Here is a 13,151-nt window from a genome sequence, read left to right as displayed (position 1 = left end):
ATGAGCTCTAAAAAGTGTGTTTAACAGCATTTGGAGGAGCAACTAATTCTAGTCTGATAAAGTTTCAAATTTATTTGAGTCTTTGCAAGATTTATCTCCTGGAAAGAAATACAGAGAACCTTTTGAATGTTTCAGCCCTATGGAGAATACAGTGTGCTCCTTTAAGGACATGAGAAATTTTCTTGTATTTGTCATATTCCTAAAAGAACCTTCTCAAATCAACTCTCCTTTTCAATATCTACACTGTATATTTGTAAAATTGCAGTGTGCTGTAAAAGTTTTGTGAGCTGACTGCAGACTTATTCTGTTGAGTAAGTATTATTCCAAAATCCTTTTCCTGGTTAGTAGCCACAACTCTTCATAAGCCATATGTTACATTCATTTTATAACAGTTATTCGAGCATTAAAGCTTGCAGTCAGGAACATTTTCTGACATGTTGTGTTTTGTTATCATTGTGTATACCTGAATTTTAGATACTATTAAAAATTGCTAAATTTTCTCTGTAAAAAGTGGAAAAAGAGCAAATAAATAGCAGCAACACATTTAAAGAAACATGGACAATATTTACTGCATATATAAAGGTAATGATATAATTTATGTTATGGTCAACAGCATTTATTTTGAGATAGTTGTCTCATGAGTGACACACACCAACAATCAGTTTTTGAATCTCAACTAACACATTTAATTCAGTTCAGAAGTTTTCTAGTAGTATCCACACTTCTATATTTTTCTAGTAATTTTGTTGGCTGAGTGTCCTCATTATTCTTCTCGCTTTTGAGAAAAAAAAAAGAAAAAGACATTTTCATATATTCGTAAGTCTCAAGACAAGTTTACTCACTTCCACTATTGTCTTAACCACGCTGCAAACATCTGGTCACTCTGACTTATGTAAGTAGTTTCTGAAGAAATGCATGTTAAGCATATTTAGAAAGACAAGAAAAATGCCAATAAATTATAAAAACATAATTTAGATGAAAAAATTAATTTCTAGGTATAAATATCTGTAGATAATCAAATTACAGTATTTAAGAAGGCTATTAGTTTAGATGTTATGATTGATTTTTATTCATGTGAAGTACAATGTTTCCAAATGTCTTCTTTTCTGCCACTAGAGGGTACTCCAAGAACTTACAGTGTATTGTAGGAAGGATTTATTTGGGGGTTTTTGGTCTGTAAGTGATCGAGTACTGTTGTCAGACTAAACCTTAGAAATTTAACCCCCTAAAATGTTGACTATAAATAGAAACTTTCAAAACCACTCTTATACACCTTTTCATCAAAATAGTGCAGCATATCCAAATTCTAAAGAACACTGATTGACATGTAGTTTAGATTTAAACTTATCCTACTTTTAAATTATCTAAGTTATTATCTTTTCTTTGTTTCAGACACAGTTTTCTGGTTCACATGGTGTCTCTTCATCCAGGTTTGGACAAGGCATTCCATTATTGGCAGGCTGAAGAAGCACAAAACGAGTTCTGATCTTGGTCCCTGTTTCTCTGCAAATGCCTCTGCAGAGACCCCAGGAAGACCACTGAGAAACCTCACAGTCCAGGGGTGTTTCTGCAATACACACAACAAAAACGTAACTTTACATGAAGCTGTACTTGAGTCAAATACACAGTTGGAAAAGCATTAAGGAATTTTGATCAAATAGCATCCTTTCTTATACAAAAAATACATGTGACAATAATAAAATCCATATGTTGTCTCATAAATTAAAAAAAAGGTCTGGTTTCACCTCCTAAGCTCGTGGACAATGATATTATTGTTATTGCAATCTAGAGCATGTCTGAGATATTATATCAGTAGTGCAGCATATTATCTATTGAATTGAAAATACAGAATTCCTTTAAAAGAAAACTATGCTTAAAATAATTGCACCCAAAAGACTGAATTAAAAAACATTTACTGTCAATTTTATAACTCATTTGCCTTTTCATGGCTTACTAAGAATGCTGGGATTAAAGCTTTTCTCTGGTTTGTTTGGATATATTTATATTTCTTAGCTATTGTTCCTATAGTTGGTCATATCAAATTCCATTTTAATTTTGTTGCAATTTTGCTTCAGAAATAAAGTCCCATTTCTTACATTAAATCATCTTACTATTGTTTGGTGTGTATACTACTCCCCCTTTTGCCAATAAACATGCTCTGTCACTGTAAGCTTTCTAATACTAAAAGGGGTTTCAGTATAATTTGCCTCAGGAAAAGAAATTAGAAACTCTAAAGTACTTTGCATAGTGTATGCTTCTGGTGAAAATATCTCTCATAAAAGCATGGCTGAGTATTCCTTAGCAGGTTACATTAAAATATTGCTTGTCACAGGAAGTCGCATCAACACTTCCTGTTACAGCATTTGCAGGTAAAATGGATGTGCACAAAACCATCTTTAAATGCCACACTAGGTGTGTGACACCTGGTATAAATTTCTGGCATTACAGTGAACTCACCACTTCTGCTGTCATCACTCATTCCTGTTTCTAGAAGGAATGAGGGACACAGCTTGACCTCTGGTAATTAAATCTGTCCTCTTGATTCTGGAATACGTTTTTAGGCAGATTGATTTACTGGTTAGCATAAAGTGGGGATTTTTGATTAAAAATTAATTTTGAAATACCATACTTTAAATGCATTGTTTTAAATTTATACCCTAAAGAGGGCCAAATGTTCATTTTGAATGCTGTGGAACAGACATAACTGCAAATGAGATATGTAACAGTCACTTTGAATGTGTCTTGTTTACTAACAGAAATACATTTATTAAGGTAAATACCTTTATTAAGGTAAAAATCACGCATTAGTTGTGTAGAGAATGAGCTTTATTTTAGTGGCTATGAGGTGTCCAGCACAGACCCATGCGATACTCAGACATTCTGGAGAAGCTCTTGGAACATGGCAACTCTTCTGGGAGTGCATTGCTCCCTTGGAGCATATATTGTGTTAACCATATATTTTTTAATTCAGGGATTTGGAAATCACCCTTAAGACTGACTTGAGTCAGTAGTTTGTGTATCTTCCTACCTGGTCAAGGTTATTAGCTACTATTTTTAAGAAAATAAAAATGAGAACCTGATTTTTGTTGTCAGGATTTATGTTTCTATTGCGAATACGTCCAAAACATTTGAATTATATCAATTTTTATTGCACATAACTGTCAAGCCTTGTGACCCAGAAAGAGACAACAATAATAGTTCTTGGCTTCATCATCATATAAAAACTTAAGGATGAATATTTACTTTGGGAACTCTGATTCTGATCAAGTGTCATTTGTTTCTCATAAAATTCACTGACCTACACTGATACAAAGGCTTGAGTAGCTCTAACTGTGGATGCAACCCAATCCTTTGAACCACAGCTCAAATATGCAATCCCTCCCTTATTCTTTCAGGAATTCTCTTTTATGTCAACTGGCTTGTTTTATTTCCCATGTGTGAGTCTGGAAACTCTTCCTATGCAGATAGGAGAATATTCTGCCTGATCACCTGTTTCATCCACATCACCTGCCAGATTTCCACATATTTCTGAGTGAATGAAAATAACAGAATTGATAACATCAATGAACTAATCACTTACCTGAGACAGAGTCTATTATTTCATTGCTTTTGGCTGGAAGATTAATATAAGGTGCAGAAAGACCCAGCTGGCTTTTCTTTAATTTCACCATTGTTACTTGAGCAATAGGTGGCAAAATTTTGAGTTTTGGATAATAAAATGAGTTTGCTGGGTGACTTGGAGAGGAGCAAGTGATCTGCAAAATTAAAAGGGGAATATTAACCAAATGACATCGTATTAGTAGGAAGATATCTGTAAAATCATGTTTATACATCATGCTAATACTTTTTGGCAAGTTAATTGAGTAGAACCAGTTTCTGTGCACTTCAGTTCTCATAACTGTGCTGGTAGTCCCAGAACTTTTATGCAGAATGCTTTGAGACAGGGAACAATGAATTTCATCCACTTTGGATAGCAGACTGTGCTGGGAGGTACTGAAAACACAGTAATGTATGGAAGGTTTGATGGAAAAAACTGGCTGAGTATTAAATAATAATATTAAGTCTGCTGTCATATGGATATAGGAGGCCAAATGCATTGTTTTCCAGATTCTCTGTACCTTTTCTCATTACTCATTAGGACAGTATTTGTCTCGAGCAAAACTGACCTTTAAGAAGGGATTAACTGAATACTTATAGTATTCAAAACATTTTAATCAAAATCCTCTGTTCCCCTCCATTTTTAAATGGCAAAAGCAAAGTATGAGGCAAGTGAGCAAAAGAGATTGGGGTCATTGCAATAGCAGTGAAGTTCTTTGCTTTCCTTTAGGTCCTTTCCCTCTGATGCAAGTTTTAGGTTTCAGCAGTGCTTTCAACTAAACTCCTCCTCACATCAGTATTCACTACTAAGAATTTTCCTGTTTAGATACATATTTTGTAATGTCAGGACTCTTGCAAGTATTTTTTATTTTCCTGGTGCTTTAAGGATTGTTAAATGTCATCTAAAACCTGACCGTTTTTCTATAAAATAATTAAAATGTAGAGACAAGTTTTCGTGAACCATCTGCATCTACCTAATAAATTTCAAAGACACAGAAAATAAACAAAACCAGTGAGTTTATCAGCTGTGTAATAAATCCATGTGTAGAGAGCATCAGTACTTCCAAATACTAAAATCAGTTTCACAATTATAGAATAGTTATCTTTTAAAGGGAAATCTCAAAACATATCAATCTGGAGTGCTAAACTATGAACATATACCTACCTCTTGAACTGTCTCCTGTGGAATAGTGGCAAAGTTTGGGGAGGAAAATGTGAAACCACTATCAGTTCCAGCATCATATGGATATAGATCTACTGACACTTCATCCATCCAGCGGTCTCCTTCACAGAGATTTAGGCTGTCAATACCCACAAACCAGTCAGGGCTTGGAACAATTCGTACAACAAATGAAACCTAATGAAACAAAATTATCCATCAGGATTGCATCACTCGTTTTGGAATGCTTCGGTCCTGCTTACAGTGATTTTAACTCAAAAATTTTGGAATAATTTCATTATGCTCTTCTACTTTATAGAAACTGTACAGTGCTCCCTGCAATGTGACATGCTTTTCATAACTCTTTGCATTATATTGTTCCCACGAGTGAGAAGTCAAATATTTAATTTTGGGTGCTGATGACATAAAATAAACTTTTGAAATTAATATGTATGTTTACTTACTAAGGGATGTCTTGGATGCACTTCTAATTCAGTAGAGGTTTGTCCTGTACCACTGGTAATTGCAGGAGCAGAGAAGATTCCATGTACGCTCTGAATTTTCTCTCCAGCTTCTTCTATTTCTTTCATTAATGCCCATGCTTCACCCTTTTCAGCAAAATCACGTACACCATTGCTGGCATATTCATTTTTTTTCCACATGCTGTAGTCAGGACTATGAGTAACACCTATTTGAGTGAATACATGGCATGACATAAAAGTCTGATTTACAATGTCCCTATTTCTTCATTTTTTCTGTTTTATTTCTGAGGTTAAAAAAAAAATGTGTATAAAATTGAGTGAACACTAAAACATTTGGCTTATCACTGTTTGTTTCAGCTGTGGCCAATTGAAAACAGAAGTCAATTGAAAACAGTTGCAGATTTTTGGAAAATATTGTGGATACTTCATTTTATGAATTTCATTCTTAATAACTTTGGCAATTTTTTCCTTTTCCACTAGTTATCTTAAATTTGACTATTAAGAAGAAAAAAAACACCACAGAGGTCAAGAGATTTATCTGCTGTTAAAACTGTGCATACTTGACTTACCTAGCAGGGATGACCACTGTGCTGGGGGCCTGTAGAGTGGATACTGCTTAGGGAAAGCAGTCTGACTCCATTTCCCTATGAAGATTATCCTGTACTTAGCAAGTTCCTCTGCTGTGCAAATAGAGTCATCCCCCACAGGCAAGCTGCTGGCATAACCTAGTATAGTTACAAGTACTGTCCAGATAACTTTACAGGAGCAGTAGACAAACATCAGGTTTTCCATTCCCTTCCACACAAAAAGAAAAAAAAGCCATATTAGTCACTCTAAACTCAAAATTAATAACAGTTACCTAATAAAATCTAATGTAGCATCAGTTATAACCTAAAAGAAAGCAGATATCTGAAACAATAAAAATTTTTATGCTTCTAAAAGCATTACTATAATGCTTTCAGATTTGTAATTTCCATGCTATATAGAACAAATCTGTAGCTTTACCTGGGACAAGTGTTTCTAATGAAAATAGAAATATCTTATCCTTGTCCATAGTACTACCTCTGAGAAAAATCTGTTTCTGATTTTCTTTTGAAATCTGATTAGAGTCACATCTTGATTTAATTAGAGTAGCAACTGTTTCTGTGGAAAACATTAGTGGTGTATTTATTCTTCTAAAGATTAAATTGCAGGTTACTTTGCCAAAAGAAATGATTTATTTTAAATTTGTGTTCTACAAAGGCTGTTTTATAGCATAACATTTAAAATCAAATGCATTTCATATTTATATAAATTACTTAGCTGTCATAATGTGGATTAAAAATAGATTGTAATTCCTTTAGATTGTCTAAACTACACAGTTCTAAAAACCAATATTTTTTAAAAGTTACTGTCATAGCTTGTGCAAATTTTGTTTTTAAATTAACATGGTAATTGCATCAGACTGTTGAACTCCAGCAATTGTTTAAAATAACAGCCTTTAAAAATGATTTTTAAATGTTTCTACCTTTGAGAAAACTATACAAACATAACTAAATCTCTAATAATATATTAATTTGTAAAAATAGCTGTGAATACTCACTAAATATTCTTCTGGAGCACTGGTAGTGGGAGAGCACCTGCTTTTGCTGGCAGCTGAGTTGGTCTGCAAGAGAAGACAGTAGGAGTCTTGCTATTTATGCCTGAAGAGGGTCCCTTTGGTCCAACAATTATTGCAATCTTTAGACTTTCCAGGTTTGCAAAAATCATGCCATCTTCTTGTTTGCAATCTCTTTGGAAGGACTAGCAGAGGTTTCCTGTCTGTCAACTGGTTCAGGTTCCTTATCAGAAGACTGGGGTACCGAAAAGACAAATTGCTTTTAAAAAATACCTTGGATTCTTAGTAACAGTTCGAGTTTTCTGGTGCCTTTACAGTTCTCTGCTCTTATTAATGCCTCCAAGCTATACAAATGAACTGATTCCAACACTGAAATAGTTCTGGTGAATACACTTTAAATGAGAAACATGTTTTCTTGTAAGTTTTATTGTCTGACAGATGCTCCTTCCAAACATTTACAGAGAGCTTGCTCACTCTCACACACCATATGTATGTGTTCAAATAAAAGGGGTGAGGCAGCTAAAAATGTCAAGAGGAAAAAAAAAGTTACATTTCATAATTGCACATACTGACACAGACTGTGTCTCCTGCAAATATGAATTAATTTAAAGTAGTACAGTGTACATTTTTGTGTTGTACAGGACTGTGTGCTGGATGATGAAAGGGCTCTGTAACGTTGTGGTTTCTTTGGAAAGAGTGGTTTTGGGAAGCTTGAAGATTTTTCTTAGCTGTCTTCAGAGTGAAAACCCCAAATAAAAATCTTATTATTACGGTTAAATTATACATCCTCTGTAGCACAGTAGATATACTTACATCACTAAAACTATTTAAATTGTCTATGAAAAAATATGCATTATATAGTGACCCAATTAAAAATAATGTTTAATCTTTATTTTAAGTTGTTTTCCCCATCACCTTTCAAATAAGGGAAAAGAAGGGCTTTGTGCCATCTCTATAAGGTCCTTGGCTGATCAGCAAAGGCAGTTAAGTTCAAAATTTTACAGTGAACCATGAAGATAATATTGCATCGAGTTTGCTTTAGAAATTGTGAGGAATGTCACTTAAGTATTTCCACAGATCTCTAACATGATGGTACAGCATATGGGAAAAAAACAAATAAGACCAGTTATTTTTCAGATGAAACCTCCAGGCCATGACAGGTTAAGCACACAGCATATAGATGAAGTGACACACATTTGTCCACCAGGAGGGAGTTACCAAACATGTTAGAGCTTTGTGGCACTTTAACTGGAAACTTCCCTTCTGCCCCTCACCCGTGGTAAATCCAAGCCAGGAGGTGAACAAACTGGGATTACTGAATGGAATTTCCATTGATTATTCTGCTGACAAAATGGAATCTCTTGCAAGTTTCAACATAGATGGAGACAGCACCTGTAGCCACAATTCCTCTGTATCTGGATGGCTTATGGGAATCCTGTAGGACGTTAAGCCATCTAGGAAGGGACATGCCCTTATTTCCAAGGTCTCTTCCTCCATCCTATGTTAATGCTATGTTTTCCATAATTGATTTCTGTTCCAGGAGCCAGACTCCACTAAGAAAAAGAGCAAAGAGCCTTCATGTATACTTTTATACAAGTTATTTGAGTGTTTTTTGAAGGATGATATTTGAATCACATCCATCTCACTCCCTCCTACGCACAGCATTCCAGATCCACAGGTTTCTTAGAGATTTTAATTTAATAAAATAAGAAGGGGGTGATCTTTCCAGCCCATGCAGTCTCTAGGAGAATTATACGAAGGTTTAAAAGTACATTGCTCAGAGCACTATTAGAAATACTTAAGGCTTACATATATATTACTAAGCAGCTGTAAACTTCAGTAGGCTTTGTTGTTTATCATCACAATTACTGAGCCAATGAATTTCTCATGCTGAAACATGAGAAATGTGGCACTGCCAGGATGGGAACAAAGCAACTGGCTCTGGATCTGGCACAGAATTATGTAATATATCAGACCGGCCTTTTCCTTTCAAAGATAAATTTCTGGCAAAAGGCACATCACCAAACTAGATTATTCTGGTTCCATGGCTATGTGTTATGAATGTACCCAGGAACAGGACAATACATGCAGACTGCATGATTTGGCACTGGACTTTTCCTTGTTTACAGTGAGGGCTTTACTATGACAGATTTCTCAGGATTAAATTCTTCAGGACCTAGAGCCCCACTCTTGTCTTTGTGGGATTTCTAATGAAATTGTTGGACAAAATAGTGTAAATTTATTTAGTTATCCTCTCTCCTTACCTCCCATGGGTGAGGGAGAGAGGAAAGAAGAGGAAAAAAAAGACAGTATGCAGAGTAATGTTGTCAGAAAATATTAATTTGAGGATTCACAATCTTGTTTCTTTAAATAGAAACTGTGCTAAGTGTAATCAGTCTCTGACATTGTGAAGGACATCAAAACACCAAATGTATCTCATAGATGGGAAGGAAAAAAAAAAACAGAAAAAAATTTCCACTTAATGGATTACTTTCATGACTGAGAATCACAGATGCCAAATTTCTGTGGGCCAGCAGTTAGAGAAAAAAATTTCTGAGGGATCAGAACCTATGCTTGCATTCCTTCTTCAGTTTGTATGTCCCATTAGGAAGCTGCTGAAAACTCATGGAAAACTGGAAAAAACCCCTTTCCATTCAGAACATATTTTTTCTTTCTCTTTTACAGGAAAATAGCTTTTGTTTTTCAAGTTTGTGTCTCTTCAGGTATAGATGTTTTCTATCCACATATGTACCTCTACAGACCCCGGATGCTGCAGGGATTAGGCATATAAAACTTGTTTTACTTAAGCAACTGTGCCAAAATGTACCTTGGGTTTAGTTTTGCTTGCAGAAGTGTGCAACTTCTGCTGTTTCTTGTCAATAAGACAACAGTTTTACAGTTCCTGCAGTCTTTACCAAGATTCAGAGGATGAAAGCTGGAAAGCATAGAACAAAAAGGATGTTCAGATATTTTTGGGTTTTAAATAACAGTCATAACCTTGTCTACAATATTCTGTATTTTTCTAACAAAAATAATTAAAGAAACGAGAAAACTAGAGAAAAAAATCTACTTAAAAATACAGCAGTATCATCAATATCATGTTGGTTCTGGTATCATTTGCACTGTACAAAAACACTTACATGAACATGTTTAGGCTATCACACAGGAATATATCACATTAAAAGGTGTAAATTCCATTTTGATTAGTAAGAGAATAATTTAGCCCTTTTTCTGGTAAGCAACCAGATTGCCATGATTACTTGTTACTTTTCTATTAAACTGTAGGACTAAGGCAAAGGAAATTTTACCAAAATGATTGTCCTGAAGTTAGTTTGCCCACCTTTACTCAAAACAGAAGCTCCAGAAATTTTGTATTTATATTCCTGAGGTATTACCACACATTACAATTTTGCTAAAACAATTTCCATTTTTCTGAAAAGGAGTATATGTGCAACTTTGATATTCACAGGCTGTTTAATATGCTTATGACTACCTAGAATCTCTTTGTCTACCAAGAAAAACACAACATTGTATTACTTAGGAAGGATTATACAGCCATACTTTCTCTCCTGTAGTTGCCATGGCAATGCCAAAGGTTTACATTCAGTCAAAACCCTCTGAGCACTAAGTTGTAAAATCTCAGCACCAGAGTGGCAAACAGCAGAATATTTTATGATGGAGAAATTGTGGTGCTGGTTTGGAAGTGTTCATAAAATAATGAATTTTACATAGGAGAATAAAGTATTCCTGATATTGGATTGTACAACAGTAGTGAGGGCAGCTTTAATTTTAATTACCCTTTTGGAATAAAAATTTAGTTTGCAGATTAAGGCACCTAAAGTAAGTACAAACATGCAAACTAGATATGTAAACTGCCACTATAGGTAATGGAAATTCGATCATTTTAGTCTATAGAATCTAGAGAACTGTTCAGCTCACCCTTTAATCCATACCAATACTTGACCAAATTAATAGCTCCTCTGGTCTCCAGTAACTGTATTGATAAGGTCTCCATTGATCCTAGCTCTCATGAAAGCATCTGCACCTAAGTAACAAATTCAGGCATCTCTATCTTTATTCAGGGCTCGCTGAGAATTCAAGCCAAGATAAGGAAAAGGACAAGGAAAAACACCAGTCTTCTTGACCACAATGACACTGATCAGCAACAAAAAGCCCTTCAGTCATCCTCTGCATTCTTCTGTCAGTTGTATTCGAGTAACTTCTTGTACCAAAAAACCTAGGCCAGCCCTAGCTAACCAAGTCAAGGTTCCCTATGACAAGGACCAGAGATTATGCTTCTCTTTCAGCTTCTTCCCCTACCCACAGCTTGGGTTCACCCAACCTGTGCAAAAATAGCAAACATATCATCTTTTCTCCTTTCAAAAACATTTTTCAGGAAGATCCTGGAATATCACCCATTTCTGCATCACAGCTTCTTATTTTCTCCTCCTTTACACCAGTAAAAGTTGTCCACACAGTGAGACAAACTGTAGAACTGACCCAGTTAATAGCAAATCTCTCTAACTTAGCTTTCAGCCAAATTAGTTCCTGCACTTGACTCACTGTTAGACACAAGGAAGAGACTAGAACAAGTAGCTCCCAACAGAAAAGAAGATGGGAGCACACATTATACGGGTTTCAATTGACATGAAAGTGTTTCACACATGAGAATGTGATTTATACATTAGTTAGTGAGACTAGGCATTGCATCTGTCAGTGAGACTAGGGATCTGTCAGTGTATCCATAACCTGAAGGTTCTTTGGCTACTGCAGGTTGCTGAGCTCTCTAGTACCCAATGTGTTTGACTTTTCTGGATAGTCACCTTCACCAACACTTTTGGTTTCCCAATCTATCATTTATCATACGAACATAGAAGTTGTCTTCCACTGTATCAGTATCCTTCAGAAATCAACTACAGAGCCATTTTCTCCTGTTTCACAACAGTCCTCCAGGCACAATATGTAAAGCTGGTCATTCTTGGCTCTCCCAAGTGCATCCTGATGCCCTAACCATCAAGGTTATCTATCCAATTCATCTGTAGCAGAAACCATGAAATCTTGTAAGCTCCTTTATGTGTAAGTAAGAGTTATCTTGGCAGCAATGAACTCATCTGGAAACAAGTAATTTAAATCCTCTCTGCCAGCTCGGCAGCTAAATCACAAATTGGGAGCCTCATGCCTATACTATGGCTAATGCTTAGAGTAGGTATGAAGCAAACTCACAAGGATTACACACTCAGGCAGCTCCTTTATCCTGGACTTCATCATCCTTCACTGCATACCTGCAACAGCCAGCTGGTAGTGCCACTGCCTCTTCTTGTTTCCAGAGGGTTTTGCAGCAGGATATTGGAGAAGGAATTCATGCTGTATTTTAATCCGCCAAAACTCCACAGATCTGAGGGAAAAAAAACAGCTTCTTTGACTTGTTAATGAGATATTCTGAGCCGTGGATGAGGGTCAGCTTTCAGAGCACTGTGCTAACCTGTGGCATGCCTGCACCAGCAGTTTTAGCTAACTGGACTGTACAACCTGCATGACTTAACAAAACTCTGAAACAAGCTGAATGTTTATAAGATGCCGCAGGCAAATCTTGCAGACCTGAGCTGGACACTTGAAGGAATCCCTGCTTTTAAATTTGCTTCAGATATTTGCAGGAAAACCTCTAACTGAAATAAAGAATCTAGTATGTATTGCACTATAGTTTCATCAGAGTAGAAGGCAGAATATTTTTATGGAATTTCACACACACACACACACACACAATGTAAACAAAATAGAAAAATGTTTTGTTTACCATAGCATTTCATTCCATCATTCTTCAGTAAGATTGAGTAGACAGCCTGTGTAGAAATCCCTGTGGTTATTTCAACATGGCATTTTACCAGTTTTAGTTTCTTATTCCACTGTTTCTAATGTAAAGGATTGTAGGATTTTTTGATTGGGCTTCATTCTTTTCAGATGTTTTTGTTGCTAGTGGAATTGTCATTACTTCTAAACCTCAGTTGTTAATAAATTCAATAGTTTTCTACTATATCATAGAGAATATTTAATATAGCTATCTATACAAAGGTTTAAGAATAAGCTGAGAACTGGCTATGGAAACAAGGAACAAAACTAAGCAGCATAATTAAAAGAATAAAAATTAATTCTCACTGTTGTGAAAAATATGGATTGCATCTTCCGACAAGTCCAATCTTCCTATTATGTCATTCACTTCATTTCTAAAGTGAAATGAACCTGTGCCATTAACATTTGTACTCTGTTTGCCATTGAATTTCTACTGGAAAAAGATTTAAACACTACAAAGTTACTTTTC

The 13,151-nt window shown here is 35.5% G+C and overlaps 1 protein-coding gene across 2 annotated transcripts; it reads right to left on the bottom strand.

The window, feature by feature from the left end:
- Window positions 1-543: 543 nt before the first annotated feature.
- SPON2 (spondin 2) lies at window positions 544-7,247 on the bottom strand. Of its 2 annotated transcripts, none has more exons than XM_064653471.1 (6): window positions 6,827-7,247; window positions 5,808-6,040; window positions 5,221-5,444; window positions 4,763-4,954; window positions 3,581-3,755; window positions 544-1,567 (listed from the first exon to the last, which is right to left on the bottom strand). In XM_064653471.1, exons 1-6 carry the CDS (start codon window positions 6,985-6,987, stop codon window positions 1,389-1,391), a joined length of 1,164 nt encoding a protein of 387 aa, XP_064509541.1. In that variant the 5' UTR covers window positions 6,988-7,247; the 3' UTR covers window positions 544-1,388. The 2 variants fall into 2 exon arrangements, with proteins under 2 accessions (XP_064509541.1, XP_064509540.1); XM_064653470.1 differs by having other exon boundaries at window positions 5,808-6,033; window positions 6,821-6,926.
- Between the last annotated feature and the right edge of the window lie 5,904 nt (window positions 7,248-13,151).

The sequence above is a fragment of the Pseudopipra pipra genome, chromosome 4, assembly GCF_036250125.1.
Source record: "Pseudopipra pipra isolate bDixPip1 chromosome 4, bDixPip1.hap1, whole genome shotgun sequence".
NCBI lineage: Eukaryota > Metazoa > Chordata > Aves > Passeriformes > Pipridae > Pseudopipra > Pseudopipra pipra.
The sequence above is the reverse complement of the archived record's forward strand: the minus strand, read 5'-3'. Positions and strand labels throughout refer to the sequence as shown.

Excerpts from the sequence above, each read along its gene's own strand:
- SPON2 (XM_064653471.1), bottom strand. The coding sequence starts at position 6,987 with ATGATTTTTGCAAACCTGGAAAGTCTAAAGATTGCAATAATTGTTGGA. Across the intron at positions 5,445-5,807 it reads ACAGTGGTCATCCCTGCTAG|GTGTTACTCATAGTCCTGAC; the intron begins GTAAGTCAAGTA and ends TCACTCAAATAG. Across the intron at positions 3,756-4,762 it reads CACAGGAGACAGTTCAAGAG|ATCACTTGCTCCTCTCCAAG; the intron begins GTAGGTATATGT and ends TTAATTTTGCAG.